The 21199-nt window shown below is 37.4% G+C and overlaps 1 protein-coding gene across 1 annotated transcript in view; it reads left to right on the top strand.

Moving 5' to 3' along the window:
* LOC150091476 (uncharacterized) overlaps window positions 1-21199 on the top strand; it is a 274324-nt gene that overhangs the window by 108982 nt on the left and 144143 nt on the right. Inside the window, exon 10 of the mRNA XM_090368574.1 lies at window positions 19137-19228. Within this exon, the coding sequence (XP_090224700.1) occupies window positions 19137-19228 (92 nt within the window). The remainder of the gene's footprint in view (window positions 1-19136; window positions 19229-21199) is intronic.

Below are 21199 nucleotides of genomic sequence, written 5' to 3'. Positions count from 1 at the left end.
AACTTACTTCTTTAAGCGGAATACCAATTCAGGTTACCCCACACAACACACTAAATTCTTCCAAGGGAGTGATCTCTGAATGGGATCTATTATACGTTTCTGAGGAAGAAATTGTCCAGGAGCTAAAAGATCAAAATGTGTCTCATGCAAAACGTATCATGATCAGAAAAGACGGCAACTTAACTCCCACACGAAACATAATCTTGACTTTCAGTACTCCAAATCTACCGGGTTCTGTCAAAGCAGGTTACTTGAATTGCCGCATTAGGCCATATATCCCAAATCCGCTCAGATGCTTTAAATGTCAAAAGTTCGGCCATTCTCAGACAGCATGCCGTGGAGACGCTATATGTCCAAACTGCAGCTGCAAGAATCACACACAAGCAGAATGCAAAGCTTCAACACCACAGTGTCCTAATTGTAGTGGCAAACATCCAGCCTACTCCAAAGACTGTGAACTATGGAAGATAGGAAAAAAAAATACAAAAATATAAAATTGAAAATAGTCTCTTACCAAGAAGCGAAAAAACTGATCAACTTAAGTATGCCAAAATGCACTTATGCTTCTACCACTCTCAGACACGAATCAGTGGCATGTCAGACTGAAGTATCCATCTCTCCAAAAATATCAATATCAGACTGGGCACGATCAGTACTCTTGATCCAGCATCCATCTAAACCAAATTCAATAGACCAAAGCAATAACACGCCACTCACAATTCCAACCCAGAGACTTCCGCATCGTCAGGCAGCAGAAAATTTGCGAAGATCGTATTCTGCTGAGACGAAAGTATCAGGTCTAACAAGCATGGATACAGATAATTCTATCAGTCAAGAAGAACTGCTTGAAATACAAGCAGAAGATGATATGGACGATAGCAATGAATCGGGACGTCCCACTTTTCCCCGAAAAGAAAAACCAAAACCGGACCGTCATAAACAATCAACTTATAAAAAGCAGTCAGATACATCTTCCACGAACAAAACCAAATAATGGAACACATCATTCAATGGAATTGTAGATGTTTTCGCAGCAACATCGATGATATCAATGAACTAATTCACTGCTTCAATCCTGTAGCTATGTGCCTACAGGAAACTAACTTGACACCCCAAGTTTCCACTACAGTCAAAAATTACACTATCTACAGACAAGATAGATCTGACACTAATAGTGCTCATGGAGGAGTAGCCATCCTGTTGGACTCAAGAGTTCGTTCCAGATGCATTCCATTGCAAACCTCTTTAGAAGCTGTTGCCACACGCATAGTAATTGGAATCACCGTTACATTGGTCTCAATTTATCTTCCACCTAATCGTACATATTCTATTCAGGAAATCGAAGATCTTTTGTTGCAACTACCAGTTTCCTTCTGTCTACTAGGTGACTTTAATGCTCACCACCCATTATGGGGTTCTTCCAGCTTAGACAGCCGTGGAAAGCTTGTTGAAACGTTAATAGATAGACAGGATTTAACATTGTTGAATACTGGCTCTCCTACCTATGTTCATTTTCCTACCGGATCAACCTCTGCAATAGACCTTTCCATTTGCTCTCCAGTGCTCTATCCAAGTATCCAGTGGGTAACTCTTAACGACCCTCACAACAGCAATCATTTCCCAATAATATGCAAAGTTCAAACTTCCTGTTCATTACCAACAGACAATCCAGTAAAATGGAAATTTCCAAAGGCTGACTGGATAAAATATAGCACGCTTGTCTCATTCGACAACCATATCATACAGTGCTCTTCTATCAACCATGTTACTGAACATATAACAAAGCAAATTTTAACAGCTGCAACCGCTGCAATTCCACAATACCAAGTCAGGAAAAGCGAAAATTAAATTATTGGTGGAACGAAGAGTGCAACAAGGGAAAAAAAAGAGAAAAACAAAGCTTGGAATCAATTCCACAAACATCCAACCACTTCCAATCTTATTAATTATAAGCGACTTAGAGCAAGAGCCCGTTATATCAGACGGAAAGTAAAAAAAGAATCTTGGATTAAATTCGCTTCCTCAGTTAATAAAAATACAGACATTAGACTGATCTGGAATAAGATCAAATTGTTAAATGGCAAAATTCCTCCAACATCTACTCCACTAATTAACTGGAATGGACTGGAACTCTCTACTCCTGCAGAAATCGCAAATGCACTAGGATCTGTATTTTCTCAGTTGTCCTCCTCAACTTATGACCAATCATTTCAAAAAATTAAAGGTGTAACTGAAAAATTCAAACTGAATTTCACTGACAGATATGCACTAACATATAATCAACCATTTACCATGGTTGAACTTCAGCATGCTCTTACCAACACAAGGAACAGCGCCGCTGGCCCTGATGGGATATTTTATATAATGCTGAAAAATTTAAATCCAAAGTCACAGTCATCACTGCTGTTCTTTCTCAATCGAATATTCACTGAACATATATACCCAAGCTCCTGGCGTCATTCCTACGTTCTGGCTATCCCAAAACCTGGTAAAGACTATTCTGTTCCTCAAAACTACAGACCAATTTCACTTACCAGCTGTCTGAGCAAAACCCTGAAAAAATGATTCACCGCTGTCTGACTTGGTATCTTGAGTCCCAAAACTTAATCAATAACAATCAATTTGGTTTCAGAAAAAATCGATCATCATTGGACCTTATGATTAAAGCCGAAGCAAACATCAGAAATGCATTCTCAAAAAGGAGCATCTCGTTATGGTCTGTCTGGATATTGAGAAAGCCTTTGACACCACATGGCGTTTCGGCATTTTAACGGATCTACATTCTCTTGGCCTGAGAGGAAATTTGCATATTTCATCCAAAATTTCTCAGAACAAAGATCCTTTCAAGTTCATTACTAAGGAATTCTCTCTAAAAACTTTGTTCAGGAAGAAGGAGTCCCTCGTTCTGAGCGCCACTCTATTCGCAATTAGAATTAATCATTTAACTGAACTTATTCCGAAAACAGTGGACTCATATCTTTATGCCGATGATCTCACAATCTCCTGCCACTCACAAAACATGAACTACATTGAGAGACAATTGCAGATATCAATAAATCAGATCCAGATTTGACGGTTACAGACTATCCAGCCAGAAATCTACTGCCATTCATTTCTGTACCATACGTAAAATGCATCCTGATCCTAAACTCCAATTAGATAACCAACCATCTTATTCCAATAGCAAATAGTATTCATCTACTTGGCTTAATTTTTGACAGTAAGTTAAACTATCAAAAACACATTGAACATCTCCGGACAGCTTGCCAAAAAAAAAAATGAACATACTCAGAGCCTTATCAGCAACAACCTGGGGAGCAGATCGTTACACCTTGCTTCACTTATATAGATCCATAATTAGATCTCGTCTGGACTATGGTGCACCTGTCTTTGATTCTGCTAGGGAAAGTGCCTTATTTCGTCTCAACCCTATTCAACACTCAGCTCTAAGAATAGCTCTAGGTGCGTTCAGAACATCTCCAGTGCAAAGTCTCTATGTAGAAGCCTACGAAGCTCCTCTAAACATCAGAAGAAAGATGTTATTACTGAACTACGCAACCAAGATCCAAAGTCAGCCGACCCATCCTAATTGGTCAATATTTAATGATCTGCCACTCACGATCTTTTATAAAAACAAACCACAAGCAACTAGGCCTGCAGGTATTAGGTTAATGGAAATAGCAGAAAACTGGAATATACAACTCAATAAAGTCCACCAAGAACCTACAGATCACATTCCTCCATGGTCTGTCATCATGCCGTGTTGTGACTATTATTTCCACCAATGGGGGAAACTCTCTTTAACGGGTATTAACATCCAGCAGCTCCACACTGCACATTTACAAAGTTATCCCGACTTTGCGAAAATATATACTGACGGTTCAAAGTCTGAGAATGGATCAGGTGCAGCAGTGGTATTCCATGACACGATCACTTCTGTGTCACTTCCGACAGAATGCAGCAGTTACACCACTAAATTATATGCCATAAAGCTTGCTCAGGAAAACATTTCCCATCTCTCAATCGAAAAGAATATAATCTACACAGACTTGCAAAGTGCCCTATTAGCAATGCAAAAGATTTCCCCATCTACTCATCCGCTACTACAGCTAATCAGATCAGAATTGATTCGTCTCCGAGATCATCTGCAAAATGTTGTCTTCTGCTGGATCCCAGGCCATACTGGAATACCAGGAAACGAAATTGCAGATGATGCTGCCAAGCATCCATCCAGAACATCCCCAATGAATTTTCTGGTCCCATTCAGTGATTACAAAGTACATATACGAAATATATGTAAGGAACGATGGAAACTACAGTGGCAAACACACATTCATAACAAACTCCTTGAAATTAAACCTATACCGCAATTATGGGCCTCCAATTTTCGCACAAACAGACAAGAAGAGGTTGTCCTGGCCAGAGCCCGAATAGGCCACACCCATTTGACCCATCTATTCCTGTTATCAGGTAATGACCCTCCACAGTGTTCACATTGCCACAAGCCACTCACAATAAAACACATACTCCTGGAATGCATCTTGTATAACAACTCCCGTCTAATTTCATTCACTTCTCTCTCAAACTTACAGGAATTGTCACTTAGCCATATCATAGGCGAAAATTCAAACCTTACACAATTTTTTTTCTTCCTGGAACGAATAGGTTTATATAACCGTTTCTAACTGCTTCCATAGAAGCCAATAAAATTAGTACTAACTACTATGATAGGTGCAATATGGCCTAAGTAGCCTTTGCACCAGAAAAATCCAAGCACAACAACAACAACAGCACACATCCAGCCTACTACAAATCATGCGACCTCTGGAAAACTGGAAAAAAAATCCAGAAGTACAGGGTAGAACGAAAAGTCACATGCCAAGAGGCAAGAAAGCAAATTATGCTCAATGCACCCAAGAACACATTTGCAGCAGCAATGCAAAAATATCAACAGCAACACAACCTGAAGTATCAGTTCCCCCAACCATATCGATTGCAGATTGGGCCCGATCTATACTGTCACCATCGATGAAACAGACTCCAAAAGAGCAAAAGGTAGTAGATAGAGCCCCAGTTACAGTCCCACCAGCTACCCCACATAGACCATCAAATATTTCAAAATCAAAAACCGACTCAGTTCCAAATAGGAAGACAAACAATATCACTTCAGTAAATATGGACACTGATAACAATACTGACCCAAATGAACCTATCCTAGACCTTCACACACTTCAGTAAATATGGACACTGATAACAATACTGACCCAAATGAACCTATCCTAGACCTTCACGCAGAAGATGACATGGATACTGGACGCCCAACCTTTCCAAGAAGAGAGAAAATGAAACTTGATCGCCGCAAACAGCCTTTGAATAAAAAAGACTCAGAATCTTCCTCAAGTAACAAATCCAAATAATGCACCAAATCATACAGTGGAACTGTAGAGGAATTCTCAGTAACATTGATGATATCCACGAGTTAATTGATCGTTACCATCCCGTAGGAATCTGCTTACAAGAGACAAATTTAACACGGCATGTGTCACTCTCAGTTAAGAATTATGCACTCTCTAGGAAAGACAGAACTGCTACAAATAATGCTCACGGAGAGGTAGCCATACTCATAGACTCAAGAGTACCTTGCAGATTCATTCCTTTACAAACCTCCATCGAAGCTGTTGCAACACGTATAGTGATTGGTATTACTTTGACAATTGTCTCTATCTACCTCTTGCTCAATAACTCCTATACTATCCATGAACTGGAAGATCTTATTCAGCAGTTGCCAACCCCTATCTGTTTATTGGGCGACTTCAATGGACACCATCCATTGTGGGGTTCTCCCAATGCAGATGGACGAGGACAACTTATCGAACAGCTTGCTGACAGACAAAATCTGACTATACTAAATACTGGCTTGCTAACTTACATTCATCTCTCTACAGGTAGAACTTCTGCAATAGATCTTTCCATATGCTCTCCGATCCTCTTCCCTAGTATTGAGTGGGCGGTCCTTGACAACCCGCTAAATAGTGAACACTTTCCGCTAATATGTAAGATTCAAACAGGACATTCCATAATTTCTAAAAACTACATAAAATGGAAATTTCCCAGAGCATATTGGGCAAAATTCACTTCCCGAGTGTCCTTTGACGAACAGATCATCGAAACCTGTCCTATTGACACAGCTACCGATCACATCACGAGACAAATATTGGCTGCTGCATGCACTGCGATTCCACAATCACCGTCAACAACCCATAGAACCATAAACTATTGGTGGAACGAAGAGTGCAAAGGTGCAAATAAAGAAAAAAACCGAGCATGGAGTCTGTTTCGAAAACATCCCACCACCACCGCCAATCTTATAAACTACAAGAGACACAGAGCCAAGGCCTGTCATATTAGGAAGAAAGCTAAAAGAGAATCTTGGATTCGATTTGCGAGCTCGATTAATAAAAATACTGGTTCAAGAATAATATGGCAGAAAATAAAACAACTAAATGGCAAAGTTCCCCCATTATTCTTCTCAACTGGAATGGACAGGATCTTTCTTCTCCTACAGATATAGTGAATGCCCTAGGGACTGTTTTTTCACAGTTATCTGCCTCAACAGCATATGATCCATCATTCCAGAAGATCAAAGTATTAGCTGAAAAGTCCAAACTGAACTTCAGACCTATGAGTAAATGTTCTTTACCCTATAATCAGCCGCTTACAATACTTGAACTTCAAGAAGCCATATCTACCTCAAAAAACAGTGCTGCAGGTCCCGATGGAATATACTACATAATGCTCCAACACTTAGATAAAGAATCGGTCTCTTCACTGCTCACGTTTTTCAATTGCATCTTTCTTGAACATTGTTTTCCCCAGTTCCTGGCATCACTCCTATATAATAGCAATTCCCAAACCAGAAAAAGATCATTCCATTCCTGAAAACTATAGACCTATTTCTCTCACCAGCTGCTTAAGTAAAACTCTAGAAAGAATAATTCACTGTCGACTTACTTGGTTTCTTGACTCTAAAAATATAATTTCTGACAATCAATTTGGTTTCAGGAAAAATCGATCAGCCCTGGATCTCATGGTCAAAGCGGAAACAAACATCAGGAATGCGTTCATTCGAAATGAGCATCTCGTCATGGTATGCCTTGATGTAGAAAAAGTCTTCGACACCACATGGCGTTTTGGTATCCTGAGAGATCTGCATTCCCTTGACCTGAGAGGCCACTTACCATATTTCATATTGAATTTCCTTCAGCACAGATCCTTTCAAGTCCGATACTGACAAGTTCTCTCTCAAACATATATACAAGAAGAAGGGGTCCCACAAGGCTCTGTGCTCAGTGCCACCTTATTCGCAATAAGAATAAATCACATGACTAAAAATATTCCCAGCACTGTGAATTCATACCTCTATGCCAATGATCTCACTGTTTCTTGCAGTTTGCAAAACATGACCTTCATTGAGTGGCAGCTCCAAATTTCAATTAATAATATTCAGTTATGGATGGCACAGAATGAGTATCGACTCTCTTGTTCAAAATCTAAAGTAGTTCACTTTTGTAACAAACGAAAGATGCACCCAGATCCGGAAATACACTTAACAAACCAGCCTATCTCAGTTGTGAACAGCATTTGTCTGCTTGGTCTGACTTTCGATAGTAAGTTGAACTTCATAGAGCATGTTAAACATCTAAAGACGTCTTGCCAGAAAAAAAATGAACATACTCAGAGTCATTTCTTCTGCATCATGGGGTGCAGATCGGTACACACATTTGTATAGGGCCCTAATCAGATCTCGCCTTGACTATGGTGACCCGGTGTACAGTTCTGCTAGGGAGAGCATGCTAGCACGACTTGCACCAATTCAATGCTCTGCCCTGAAGATTTCTATAGGAGCTTATAGAACTTCACCAGTTCAAAGTCTTTATATTGATGCTCATGAACTTCCTCTAAGGCTCAGGAGAAAGATGTTACTCCTTAACTATACAACTAAAATCCAAAGTCTACCTACCCATCCCATTAGGCCAATACTTAATGATCCTCAGTTCACAACATTCTATAGAAATAAACCTAGGGCAGTTCAGCCTTTTGCTTTCAGAGCTCAAGCATTATCGCAAACTTGGAATATACATCCTGATAAAGTTCTTCAAGATTTAAATAGTACGGATCCCCCATGGACGTCTATTAAACCACTCTGTGACAGTTATTTTCTAAACTGGGGAAAGCACTCTCTTGCAAATGTCAATATACAACTCCATATTGCCCACACGCAAAATTATCTGCATTTTTCAAAAATTAAAATCTGACGGATCAAAATCTGAGAGTGCAGTGGGTGCAGCAGCTGTTTTCCCTCATAAAACCTCCGTATCACTTCCCAATGAATGCAGCACCTATACTGCTGAATTATACGCCATCAAACTTGCAATAGAAAATATACTCCATCTGTCCATCCATAAAAGCATGATATATACGGACTCCCAGAGTGCGATTATAGCTTTACAGAACAATTCTTCTCAAACACATCCTTTAATAAAACTCATAAAATCGAAACTGATGCATCTTCAAGAACTCCAACAAGTGGCCATTTTCTGCTGGATCCCAGGCCATGCTGGGATTCCAGGAAACGAATGTACGGACTATGCCGCTAAACATACATCCAACAGAGAATTATCACAGTATTACGTTCCGTATCTTGACTACAAAAGTAACATTCGAAGAATGTGTAAAGAACAATGGAGAATTCAATGGCAAGCCCAAAAGCATAATAAACTCCGCCAAATAAAACCTGAACCGCAACTGTGGACCTCCAGTTTCCGTATAAACAGGAGGAAGGAAGTAATCTTAACCAGAGTGCGAATTGGCCACAGTCATCTTACCTACCTTTATCTCCTCACAGGTAATGATCCTCCACAATGCTCACAGTGCAACTGTCCACTTACAATGAAGTATATTCTTGTTGAGTGTACTTTATACACCACTGCCCGCCAAGTCTCTTTTAGCTTTCTGCCAAACCTTAAAGAACCCTTGACACTCTGCCACATCATAGGTAACGAGGCTAATCTGCTGGAGTTCTTTCACTTTACGAAAAAGATAGAATTATATGATCGTTTTTGAGTAATGCCATTACAGTCACCATGCATATGTAACATTCATAACGGTGATAGGTGCAGTATGGCCTAAGTAGCCCTTGCACCAAAAAACAACAACAACAACGTTGCACTACTAGAATGCAACACTTTCTAAAAAGAGAAATATACTGTAATTTGTAATGAAATATAATGCAACCAATGATGATTTAATTCATAAAATGAGAGGTAGTAAGATTATATAGTAATAGTATTCGCAACATAATGCAAGGAAGCCACAGGCTTTTGCTGCACTGGCAAAAAAAACCCAACCAAATAGACAAGAAAGCACAAATTAAATGCTTTTGTTCTCACACAGGTAAGTATCCAGTTCACCTTTGAATTTATTCAAAATGTCAGTCTTAACTATCTGCAAAGGCAACGTGTTCTAGCAATCAACAATTCGCTGGCTAAAAGAAAAGTTCCTACAATCTAATCTAAACTTCAAGCCCTGTAATTTGAATTTATGACCCCTAGTTCTGGAATTCTTTAGAACAGTGAGAATTCCACCTTCATTCATTTTACTAATCCCTCCCAGAGCCTTATAAACCTCAATCAGGTAACCTGTGAGGTGCCTAGTTGCCAAGCTGTGTAGGACAACCATGAGGAAAGACTCATGGTTGTCCTGCCGATCTCACCATTCGATTGACCATCTATGGACCCTTTCAAGAAGCTCAGTGTCTTTTTTCAGATGAGGTCTCCATACTATTACAAATGTGGTCTTAAAATTGCCTTATACAGTGGAATTATGACCTCCCTATCTCTACAGGATAGTTTGATAAATCATTGATAAGACACCATGGGCTTTCCTGGTTGCCTGTTTACACTGTTCAGAAAACTTCATATATGCCTGTATTGTAACTCCCAGATCCCTTTCTTCCTCCACTGCTTTTAATTCAATCTCACCAAGTGTATAATTTATTTTCTGGTTGCCAAGTATAAAACCTTGTATTTTTCTGCATTAAAACATAGCTGCCACTTCTCTGACCATCTTTGAAGTCTCGATCTGTTCAAGTCATCCTAAAGTAGCACTGCTTGGCACTGATCATTAATGACTCTGCCCATCTTTATGTTGTCTGCAAATTTTGACATCATGCCTTCTGTCCCTTCATCGATGTCATTTATGAAAATGAGAAGCAACATTAATCCAAGAACTGATCTTTGAGCGACCCCACTCCTGACGTTACAGAAATCTGAAGAATATCCATTAATCACAACTCTCTGCCTTCTGCCCTGCAGCCACCCAGCAATCCATCTTAGAATCTTACCAGTAATTCCAATCTGTTCAAGCTTATACAGTAACTTCTCATGACGGATCGAGTCAAATGTTTGCTAAAATCCAAATAAATTATGTTGAAATTATTCTCTAAATCCAGCATGAGTAACTGTGTCAAAATAGCCTACTAAGTTAGTTAAGTGTGATTACCCTTAACAAAGCCATGTTGCATGTCCTTCAGAATGCCATATCTATTCGCCAATGTCCCTGGATTACACTCTTAATCACTGCCTCTTAAGATTTTTCCTACCACTGAAGTCAGACTGACTGGTCTGTAGTTACCAACTTCACTCTTAGAACCACTTTTATGTATTGGCAATTCTCCAATCCAAAGGAATCTTCTCCTGAGTCCAAAGATGCCCTCATAATTAACTTTAATGGGTCAGTACATTAAAGTTCCCTCGTTCTCTCCCTCAAAACTACAGGATATATTCCATCAATTACAGCTGTGAGTTACAGGCTCCGAAAAACCGATAAGTGTTTGCCTTTTTATTTACATAATTGTTATTTTATATTGTACTTAATACGTAGCCTTATAGTTATAGTTACACTGTTATTTTTATTTTAATTTAGATAAAGAGTTTTTGTGGATTGCTACTTAATTTACATAAAACTGTTATTTTCGTTCGAATCTTGCAGACATTGTTTTTGTATATAGTGGTAGGGAATTCAAATTTTTCATTGAGATAGCCAGGTAGCTCTAACAGGCGCTTCCGTAGCCAGGTGGGAAGCAGCAGCAGTGCATAGCACACGCTTCTTGATTAGACCGGGGTTCGAGCCCGTCACCACCAAACACGGAGCATGCGGAAAGGTCAGGGAATGACCACCGCACCGGAGCAATATGGCCTTAGTTGCTAATGCTCCTAAAAACCAAATAACAACAACGTAGCTCTAACGCATAATTATATAGATTAATATGCTTCACTGTTTCTATTAGATAGCGTAGTATTGACATTTAATTAATTTAATTTTTTAATCTTATTAATTTAAAATAGCATGCCCCAAACTAGAGCAGCAAAGCAAAGGGCACAAAGTGACAGGAGTGCTGTGACTCGGGGGAGAACTGAGGGGGGGCCGATTCTCCAACGCATCACAGCCTAAAAAAATGTGCAACTTGTGAAATGTTTGCTGAACTCTCTGGAATGGAACATGATATTGCCATGGGGGATGTCTTTGTGTGTGGGCGATGTAAGGAGTGTAAGGAAATCAGGCAACAACTCAGCATTGTTTGGCAACGGAAATCAGGCAACAACTCAGCCCACATCAATGCCAGAGCTTGCACTTGGTCATCACGCAACACAGCGGCAACCCCCAAGGCAGAATGCGCTGGTCCCAAAGGAACTAGTAGTTGTTGGTGACTCTATTGTCAGGGAAACGGGTAACATGCTTTGTAAAAAGGATAGGTGGAACAGGACCAGGGTATGTCAGCCAGGGGCCAAGGTTGATGACGTTGTAGAGGGGATATCATCTTTTAAGGGCACAAAAGGTGATATAGTTGTACACGTTGGCACTAATGATATTAAGAGTAGGAGACCGGCAGAATTACTTAACAAGTACAGGTCACTGTTGAACAAAAGCCGAGAATTAGGGTTGAATTTGAAAGTGTCTGCAATTCTGCCCAGACACGATAGGAGGGAGTATATGATGAGAGCCTTTTCGATCAATTCGGCCCTGGAAAGACTGTGCAAGGCTCAAGGGATAGATTTTTTTTTCAGCCTGGTCTGTACTTGTTAACAGGAGAGACTGCTTCTACAGGGATGGGATACACTTAAATAGAAAGGGTGCAAGAATATTTGCTGATGCTATCGAGGCAGTGTTTGGTGGGTCGGAAAACTGCTAGCTTGGGGGATAAAAGGACTAATAGATTAACAGTAGCAACTGGCAGAGGTGAAAGTGATTCTTGCACTGCTTCTATTAGAATGAGCAGAAGCCTGAAAAACAAGATGCAGGATATTTCAGAGACTGCTGGAAGTCATTGCGGTACAAGTAAACACATGGGTTGTGTTAGGGAAGCTAAGAATAGAAACAGATGCATGTATACTTGCGTGTACACCAATGCTAGGAGTTTGGTAAATAAATTTGATGAATTTGAGGTATTGCTCAAAGCATCAAAGGCGGATATTGTTGGGATATCAGAGACGTGGTGTCACACAGATATAAGGAGTGCAGAACTGGAATTTGGGGAGTACAACGTCTACAGAAAGGATAGGAAGGGAGGAGGGGTTATGCTATTAGTTAAGAAAGACATAAAATCCAAGGAAGTGAAGCCAGTCGACATCGCTGGACAGTGCAGTGTTGAGTTAGTTTGGTGTGACATAAGCATTGGGAGATCAAAATTGAGAGTAGGAGTGTGCTATAGGCCTAATGACTCTGATGAGTATAATAAGAAACTGTACAGGGAAATAGAGTGGGCCAGAAAATCAGAGTGTCTTATAATGGGGGATTTTAATTTCCCAGATATTGATTGGAATTTGTGGGGTGGTCACTCACACACTAGCAAGGCTTTTGTGGATTTATTGGATGATTGTTTTCTACATGAGCATGTTCGGGAGGCAACTAGAGGGAGTAATACTCTTGATTTGATTATCAGTAGTGATTCTTCATGCATTAAGAATCTGCAGATAAATGAACCACTAGGTGGCAGTGATCACAGTGTGCTGAAGTGGGATTTACTCAAAGAGGTAACTACCATCAGGGGTAAAAGGGAAGGGTTATTGCTTTCGTAAAGGTGACTACGATGTCTGAGACAGTATTTAAATTTAAATTCTATACAGTGGGACCAACTGATGATGTTGCCAACAACAAATTCAAAATGGGAAGCATTCAAAAAACTTATCTTGAAAGTTACTAGGCTTTACATACCAACTAAGAAATATTGTTCAAAGTTTAGGCCTAAATGGATGTCAGATGAACTAATAAGACATATGGCAGAGAAGAAAAATGCATGGGATACATATAAATTAATATGTGACACAGAAGTCTATGATAGATACAAGTTGATCTGTAACCAAGTTACAAAGGACGTTAGGCAGGCAAAGGTAGATTACAAGAAATCTTTGGCAAGGGTTGCAAAAAAAAACAGCAAAGAGTTCTTTACTTATGTAAACTCTAGAAGGAAGGGGATGAATCAGATTGGTCCACTTGATATCGATGGTTCAACTGTTGATGATCCTGCTCAGGTAGCTAACAAACTAAATGAATATTTTGCATCTACATTCACACATGAGGAGTTATTCAGCAAGGGGAATGCCAGAGGTGTATTCAACTCTGGCAGTAAGCTAGATAATCTTGTAATAACTGAGAGTAAAGTGGAGGAGAAATTGTTGAAGATAAACGCAAGAAAGGCACCTGGGGTGGATGGGATCTATCCAGTTATATTAAAGGAGGCAGCAAAGGAAGTAAGCAAACCCTTAGCCATAATTATGAGAGCTTCCTTGGACTCACGGGAGGTACCTATAGACTGGAGATGTGCAAATGTGACCCCAATTCACAAAGGAGGATCAAAGTCTGACACGAGTAATTATAGACCTATGAGTTTAACTTCTGTTCCAGGAAAATTAATGGAGGCACTGGTTAAAGAACCACTGCAGGATCATCTAGACAAGACTTCATTTTTAGCTTGGACACAGCACGGTTTTGTTAAGGGAAAGTCTTGCCTGACCAATTTGATTGGATACTATGATGCAGTCACAAAAGAACTGGATGCAGGGAATAATTTTGATATTATATACTTGGATCTTAGAAAGGCTTTTGATACTGTTGCACATGGAAGACTGCTGCACAAATTGGAGCAGTGTGGCATTGGAGGCAGATTGCTGCTATGGATAAAGGGGTGGTTGAGGGGGAGAAGACAGAGAGTGGTAATCAATGGACACTGCTCATCGTGGACTAATGTTATTAGTGGAGTCCCTCAGGGTTCAGTGTTGGGTCCATTATTGTTTTCTCTATTTATAAATAATATTGATGATGGTATATTAAGCTTAATGTCCAAGTTTGCAGATGATACAAAGGTTGGCAGGGTTGTTAAGGACACTACTGACGCTATGCTGCTGCAACAGGATCTGGAAAACTTGAGCAGATGGGCTGAGAGGTGGCAAATGAAGTTTAACATTGACAAATGTAAAGTACTACATATGGGAAACAGCAACCCCAGAGCAATGTATCAACTCTGTGGTACTACACTGACAGTGGTAGAGAATGAAAAGGACCTGGGGGTAATTGTGCAGGCAGATATGAAGTTCTCTGAGCAGTGCAGATGGGCTGCAAGAGTAGCTCATGGTGTATTGTCGATGATATATAGGAATTTTTCTAGCAGTGATAAGAAGGTGATTATCCCCTTGTATAAGGCAATGGTCAGGCCACACCTTGAGTACTGTATACAGGTCTGGAGGCCTCATTTCAAGAAGCATGTAGAGCTGCTGGAACGAGTACAGAGAAGGGCAACAAGATTAGTGAATGGAACAAAGGATTGCTCTTACGAAGAAAGGCTTAAGTTTTGCAAATTACAGTGTCTGGAGACTGCACCGGCGAGGTGATCTGATAGAGGTGTATAAAGCCTTGAATGGTTTGAGCATGCTCATTGCTGATGGGATTCTGCCTCTTGCTCAGAATAATCACCTGAGAGGGCATAAAATCAGATTGAGAAAAGACAGATGTAGGATAGGTGTGCAGAAATTTGCCTTTAGCCAGTGGGTAGTTGGTTGGTGGAACAAACTTTCATCCCTTGTTGTTGTGGAAGTTGATAGCCTAAATAAATTTAAGGCTCAGCTTTACAGGTATTTCGAACGAACAGAGTGAAGTGGAAGGTTTTTTTTTTTTTTTTGGCTGATGCTGCCTAAGCTTGCTTTCTTGCATCATATACCTCTGCTAATGCTAACTTTACATTGAAACTGTTTCTTAATTTAAACAGATCTGTATTCCTCAACTTTGAAAGGAATTTCAGAAAGCATCACTGTTTGAGTCTGCTTGTGTTAATATACCATACAGTTTGTTGAAATGTCCAAATAACAGTTGTGTTTCTGGAAAGAACTGCAGTATTGAATGCTGAAGCATTTTATTCTTATTAAGCTTTGTTAGTTTTAGCTGTGAAACAAACATCGGCAAGGGGAGATAAGTTTTGTGTTATGCCAAACATAAACAATTCATTGTGGTATATTTTGAAATATGATCTCTCAGCTCTGTATCTTACATTACAGTAAACTGTAGAGAAAGCATTTAAGGGCAATGAAGGTACTCTGATCCTTTATGAAGCTTATAGAAACTACAGCATCATAGCCATACTAAATCACTCTTATTGATATTACATATGTATGTGTAAGAATTTGCTTTTATAGTTGAGTAATTTCTTGTCTGTTTATATGCTGTTCAGTAATGTTTGAAGTGTGGAATAACTAGAGTCCATGCCTCCAGTATTGCTGTACAGTTGTACAGGCATATTGGAACCTCTACAGTGTACTGGGACAAGCAAAATAACTGCAAGACCAAGTGTCTACTATCTGTGTAGGACTGACATTAATATACAGAGAATGTTTTTTATTAAAAACAAAACAAAACAGAGTAATGGTATATTTTATATCATTATAGAAACAAGAATAGTAGATACAAATATGAACTTAAAAATTAGATTTTCAAAATTTTATTAAAGCAATACAATTGTTTTAATAAACTCTATATCTCTCTCTATATTGGAAAACCTGTTAACATAGAGACAAGATAAGTTACAGATATAACGTTTTAAACAAAAGGCATGTTTTATGTAAAATTGAAAATTTCAAAAGTTAATTTTAGCTGTACACAGTACTATTATTTAATATTTTCGTATAAGTATGGTATTATTTTTTAAAAATCAAGTATTGAAAATATGTCATCACTTACGTAATAAAAAAAATTATCTTTGAGAAAGGTCACATTATAGGAATGTGTCCTTTCACACGAATTAATAAAGTATAAAGGGAATATGCACCTTTAATCTTTTTAGTCCTTTTGTTATTATTTAGTAATATCTTTTTAGTACCGAAAAATTAGCTGAATTTTAGTTCCCCACATCCCTATTATATCAGAATTGCATTATCTTTTACATTTTAAAAACTTCCCACAAGGATGCCAACTCTATTTTTAGGCTGACAAATTGACATTAAAAAAGTGTGACAATTACATGCATAAATACAGTATTAGATATTTATAAATAATTATATTTATGTAATAAAAATTATGCTGAAAATCATGTTGCACATTTGTTTATGTATAATTTTTAAAATGTAGATTAAATATTAATTTAACTTCTGCTTTTCATCGATTGGTAATTTTTATGAATTGTAATTTTAAACAATTTTTGGTCATTTTTTTGTATTCAAATTGTGTCAATCAGAAATTCTGTATTGCTTGAGCTGGTAGTTAAATAGTCTAAATTAACATCCATTAGCTTTTAAGGCAATCGTCATTTGCTTTACGCTTGTATAATGATTAACTGCTTACCATCACACTATAAAAACTATTTTGGATCTACTGTAAATATTAGGTTATTCTGCTTATATAATGCTTATATATATATATATATATATATATATATATATATATATATATAACGGTTCGGTACCGGCACCTTTATTAACAGTGACGTGTGACATTTGGATGCTGTACACTTCAAAATTTGTTGTTGTACACTTCAAAATTTGTAATATTACGTAAATTTTTTCACACGTTTACCTACTTTTCAAATAAGCTTAGTTATTTAACTAAATTTGCATTTTTCACTGTCTGTTGTTAAGATATTTTCTATATAAAACTTTATAACCATTTTTATATTTCTAAATTACTCAGTTGGACCTCTGTTTAACGAACTCCTTTTATAGTGAATTTTTTTAAAATTCCCCTTGGAAATTGCATTTAAAATAATTTCAGTTGAGTGAAGAAATTTTTCATATAATGAACGCTAACGGCTTAGGAGAGACTTAACTGGGTACACACTGTTCGCACTTCTGGCCTTCGGGCAATTTAGGAAATTAGTGCTACTGCTAAGCAAGAATTGAGAGAGCTAAAGGGATTACCATTCTATGACTTAGTGGTACCTGGTAAAACCTAACCAACCACCTGTCCCACATACAAAGAAGTCGCACTGGTCAACAGTGAGCAGATCAAGGGAACCAGATCCCAATGGGCTCTGGTTCTTCCTTCTACCGCATTTTCCAACTTTTTCCCGTATAGGGGCCATATTCAAAGTTAGAATTCTTTCGGGAGTCGCACTCAGTGATTTGAGAAAAATTAGTGTTACATTTTCCATATCTTGTTACATGTAAAAGGAAGTTTCTGTTTTCATGTTACCGTTTTTTATTTTTAGGCTATATATAAAAAATGCAAATTCCAAATACTTTTATGTTTAACAAATCTATGTGACCAATTTATTTTTTAGATTTTATTAAAATTATAAAAATATTACTTTTTTTTTCAAAAAAATGCCTTACTTTTGCCTTTAAATTGTCACTTTAGAAAATTTACAACCTGAAAGGATCACTGCTTAAGATGAATATAAGGTGAATAAATAAAAATAATGATACACCTGAAATTGAAAATATTCAAAAATTTTATCAAGTACAATACACGATTACATTTACTAAAAAAAACATTTAATGAGAAAATTTTTCTGATAATTAGCAAAATTTAAAATGCTGTTTTAATTCACTTTCCGCGCAGGCCGTAGGTTGGGCACCACTGTGAATCAACTGAGTGCCCCGTTCAAGAATTAGGAGAGAGTGATTTTCTTTTACCCCGACAAATAATCATCTGTTCTTTTGCGGAAGTGTGTTATCCACATTTTTCCGGATATTTTCCCTATCTCTGTTTACATGGTCACAGTAGCTGAATATCCGAATGACAACAACATTTTGGGCAGTTAAAAAAGGAAAAGAAAAGAAAAGAAAAAAAAAATCATATTTAAGAACTAGTTACAATATCAATGACGAGAGAAGGAAAATGAGGACAACAAAGGTATTAAACCTTCTAAACATGAAATGTTGGAATTTAGTGAGATAAAGCTAGAAAATTGACAATTAGGCTTCAGTTAAATGAAAGAGATAGAATTCATCCATTTCGGGAATACCTAATCGAAAAGAAGGTTTTGGAAAAATTGAAGGGCATTTGATGAATGCTCTGAGTACGATACCAATTTCATCAAGTGAATGTGAATGAGGATTTTCACAAATGAATCTGATCATCAGCCCAAGCAGAGCTTCGTTGATGACAAAAACAATTTCTTCACTACTATTTCTTAATTAAAATTGTAGGCCCACCACTGACATGCTTCGATCCAGCAAATATGTCGATTCATGGCTGCTTCGGAAACGTAATTCAGCAGAAGACACAATCAGTAAGAAGTCGGCATAGTGTCGTTGGATGAGAACTCAATAAAAATTTGGAATATTCTATAAAAACTTTATTATGAAATAATTTTTACTAGTTTTTGCTTATTATTTTTTACTTATTACTTAATTTGTTCTTTCCAAAAACATTACTACTAAGTAACAATATCAGGAAATAATTTTTTAGAGCACTGTACTTTTCATGTCCTTTTAATTTTCAATTTTTCTTGATAGCAAAGAATGAGTACTGGCACCTAAACAAATAAATTTTTTTTACAAAAAAAAACGCTATATATTATATATATGTATATATGTGTGTGTATATTTGTTTTGTTTTTTTGTTTTTTTCATTTGTATTCTGCCTTTTATTAGGTGTTATCCCTGAAGCAGGTAGTTTAAGAGCCGAGTTGCAAAAGATGGAAGACATAAAAATAGCACTCGTCACAGAAAATAAAGCACTTCAGGTATATTATTTCTGATCTCACCAGTTTCTAATTTTTTTTTATATTCTAAAAAAAAATTTAGAAGACTAAATGCACAAGGCATAATATGTTATGGTTGAAATTAATTATATAATATTGGTGTAAATACACCATAGTTTACTCATAAGTTTAACTACATAAGTAGTGTTAAGGCGTCATTTGATTTTATCTCAGTAAACACTGAGAATAAATAACAGTAGTCTCCTCTATTAGAGAAGCGTTGTTTATTCGAAGTAGTGCAATACCTGGTATCTTGTTGTGAAGGTAGCCACAATATGAGATAAAATCAAACGATGCCTTAACACTACTTATGTAGTTAAACTTATGGGTAAGCTATGGTGTATTTACACCAATATTATATAATTCTAAAAAAAACAATTGCCACAAATGCTTTTTATTTTAATTTGTGTTAGAGTACTCATTATTTGTTTTTTTATTTATTTGTTTTAAAGTAAAAATGTATTAGTTTTTACTCTAAATATATATATTTTTTTGGCTGTACTTAACATAACAGGATTAACAATTTTGTTTCTTCTGTGTTAAAACTGTCTTGCTTCTATGAGTTTGGGTTTCATTCTGTGCTAACCCTTTGATTATGCTTTTGGCATTACTAAATAAATATTTATTTAGATTGGTAATAGATGTTTTATTTTAGAGTGGCTGCATGGGATTAGTGATGCCTCACTTTTTAATCATTTTGTGCAGGCATTTTATGACTATTTCACACTGATTAGCAATATTTCCTCTCCTACCCTCCATAAATGTATGGTCGATTAATCATTTGTTACTCATTTGGAAAAGTCTGAGTTTGAGTTCTGTCTAATATTGAAGGAACTTTTAAATGCCTTTTTAATCAAAATTGTGTGTACATGTGTATATATATCCCTTATTGTTGATCAAAAGGTAGTACAGCAATACTTGACAAGCTAGAGAGGTTTTCCTTAATCACTGTTAATACATAAGAGTTGTTAGGAAACTGCAGAATCCAAATCTAATTGATATACAGGGTACATCACAATTGATGAACATGGAATCAAATTTGCTAATAGAATAACTCCAGTGGACAAAATCCCAAATGTTCAGACAGTTGGTCTTGCTGAATGATAGAGAGAGACACATAAGGTACTGAATAGTCTCTTAGTCCCAACAGACAAGAAGAACAGGTCTTGACCTGTTCAGAATTAATATATGGCAGTAGAGGTAGACTCATCTGTAAATTTAGCTACCATAACCAGAAATATTTGACAGACATCACAGGCTTTAGAGTAGATTTTATCATGAAAGACAAGATGAGATATTCATATAAAAACAGTCTATATAATATCGGTGTAGATATATCATAGACAAATCTTAAAGAAAAACTACAGTAGTGGTGTGAAAGGCATCATTTCATCTGTGTCTCATATTGTGCTCATCCTTCACAATGAGTTGCCCATGTATTGCACTACCTCGAAAAAGTAACGCTTCACTAATAGAGGAGACTATTGTTACTTATTCTCAGTGGGCACCACCACCACCCTAAAGTCCCCCTGTTTCAAAGCTAGGTGGCCCACCCACTGATGAAAAGCCAACTAGCTTTGAAACGGTGCCAACTGGGTGGTGGTGCCCAGCAAGAATCAGTAACAATAGTCTTCTCTATTAGTGAAGCGTTACTTATTCAAGTTAGTGCAATACATGGGCAACTCACGAAGGATGAGCACAATATGGATATAGATGAAATGATGCCTTTCATACTACTACCGTAGTTTTTCTTTAAGAGTTGTCTGTGGTGTATCTACACCGATATTATATAGATATAGAATCTTAAACTCTTAAAATATTATGCCTAGTTGCATTTAGTTTTATTTAAATATAAAAACTGTGTACTGGAGTGTGCTATTTGGGGCAAAAAAATATTTCAGGATAGGATGGGATGGAATGGTCTTGGGATTATAAATCAGTACTAGATCACAC

The sequence above is a fragment of the Mastigoproctus giganteus genome, chromosome 1 (genome assembly GCF_048544385.1).
Source record: "Mastigoproctus giganteus isolate SK-2022 chromosome 1, ASM4854438v1, whole genome shotgun sequence".
Classification (NCBI taxonomy): Eukaryota; Metazoa; Arthropoda; class Arachnida; order Uropygi; family Thelyphonidae; genus Mastigoproctus; species Mastigoproctus giganteus.
The sequence above is the reverse complement of the archived record's forward strand: the minus strand, read 5'-3'. Positions and strand labels throughout refer to the sequence as shown.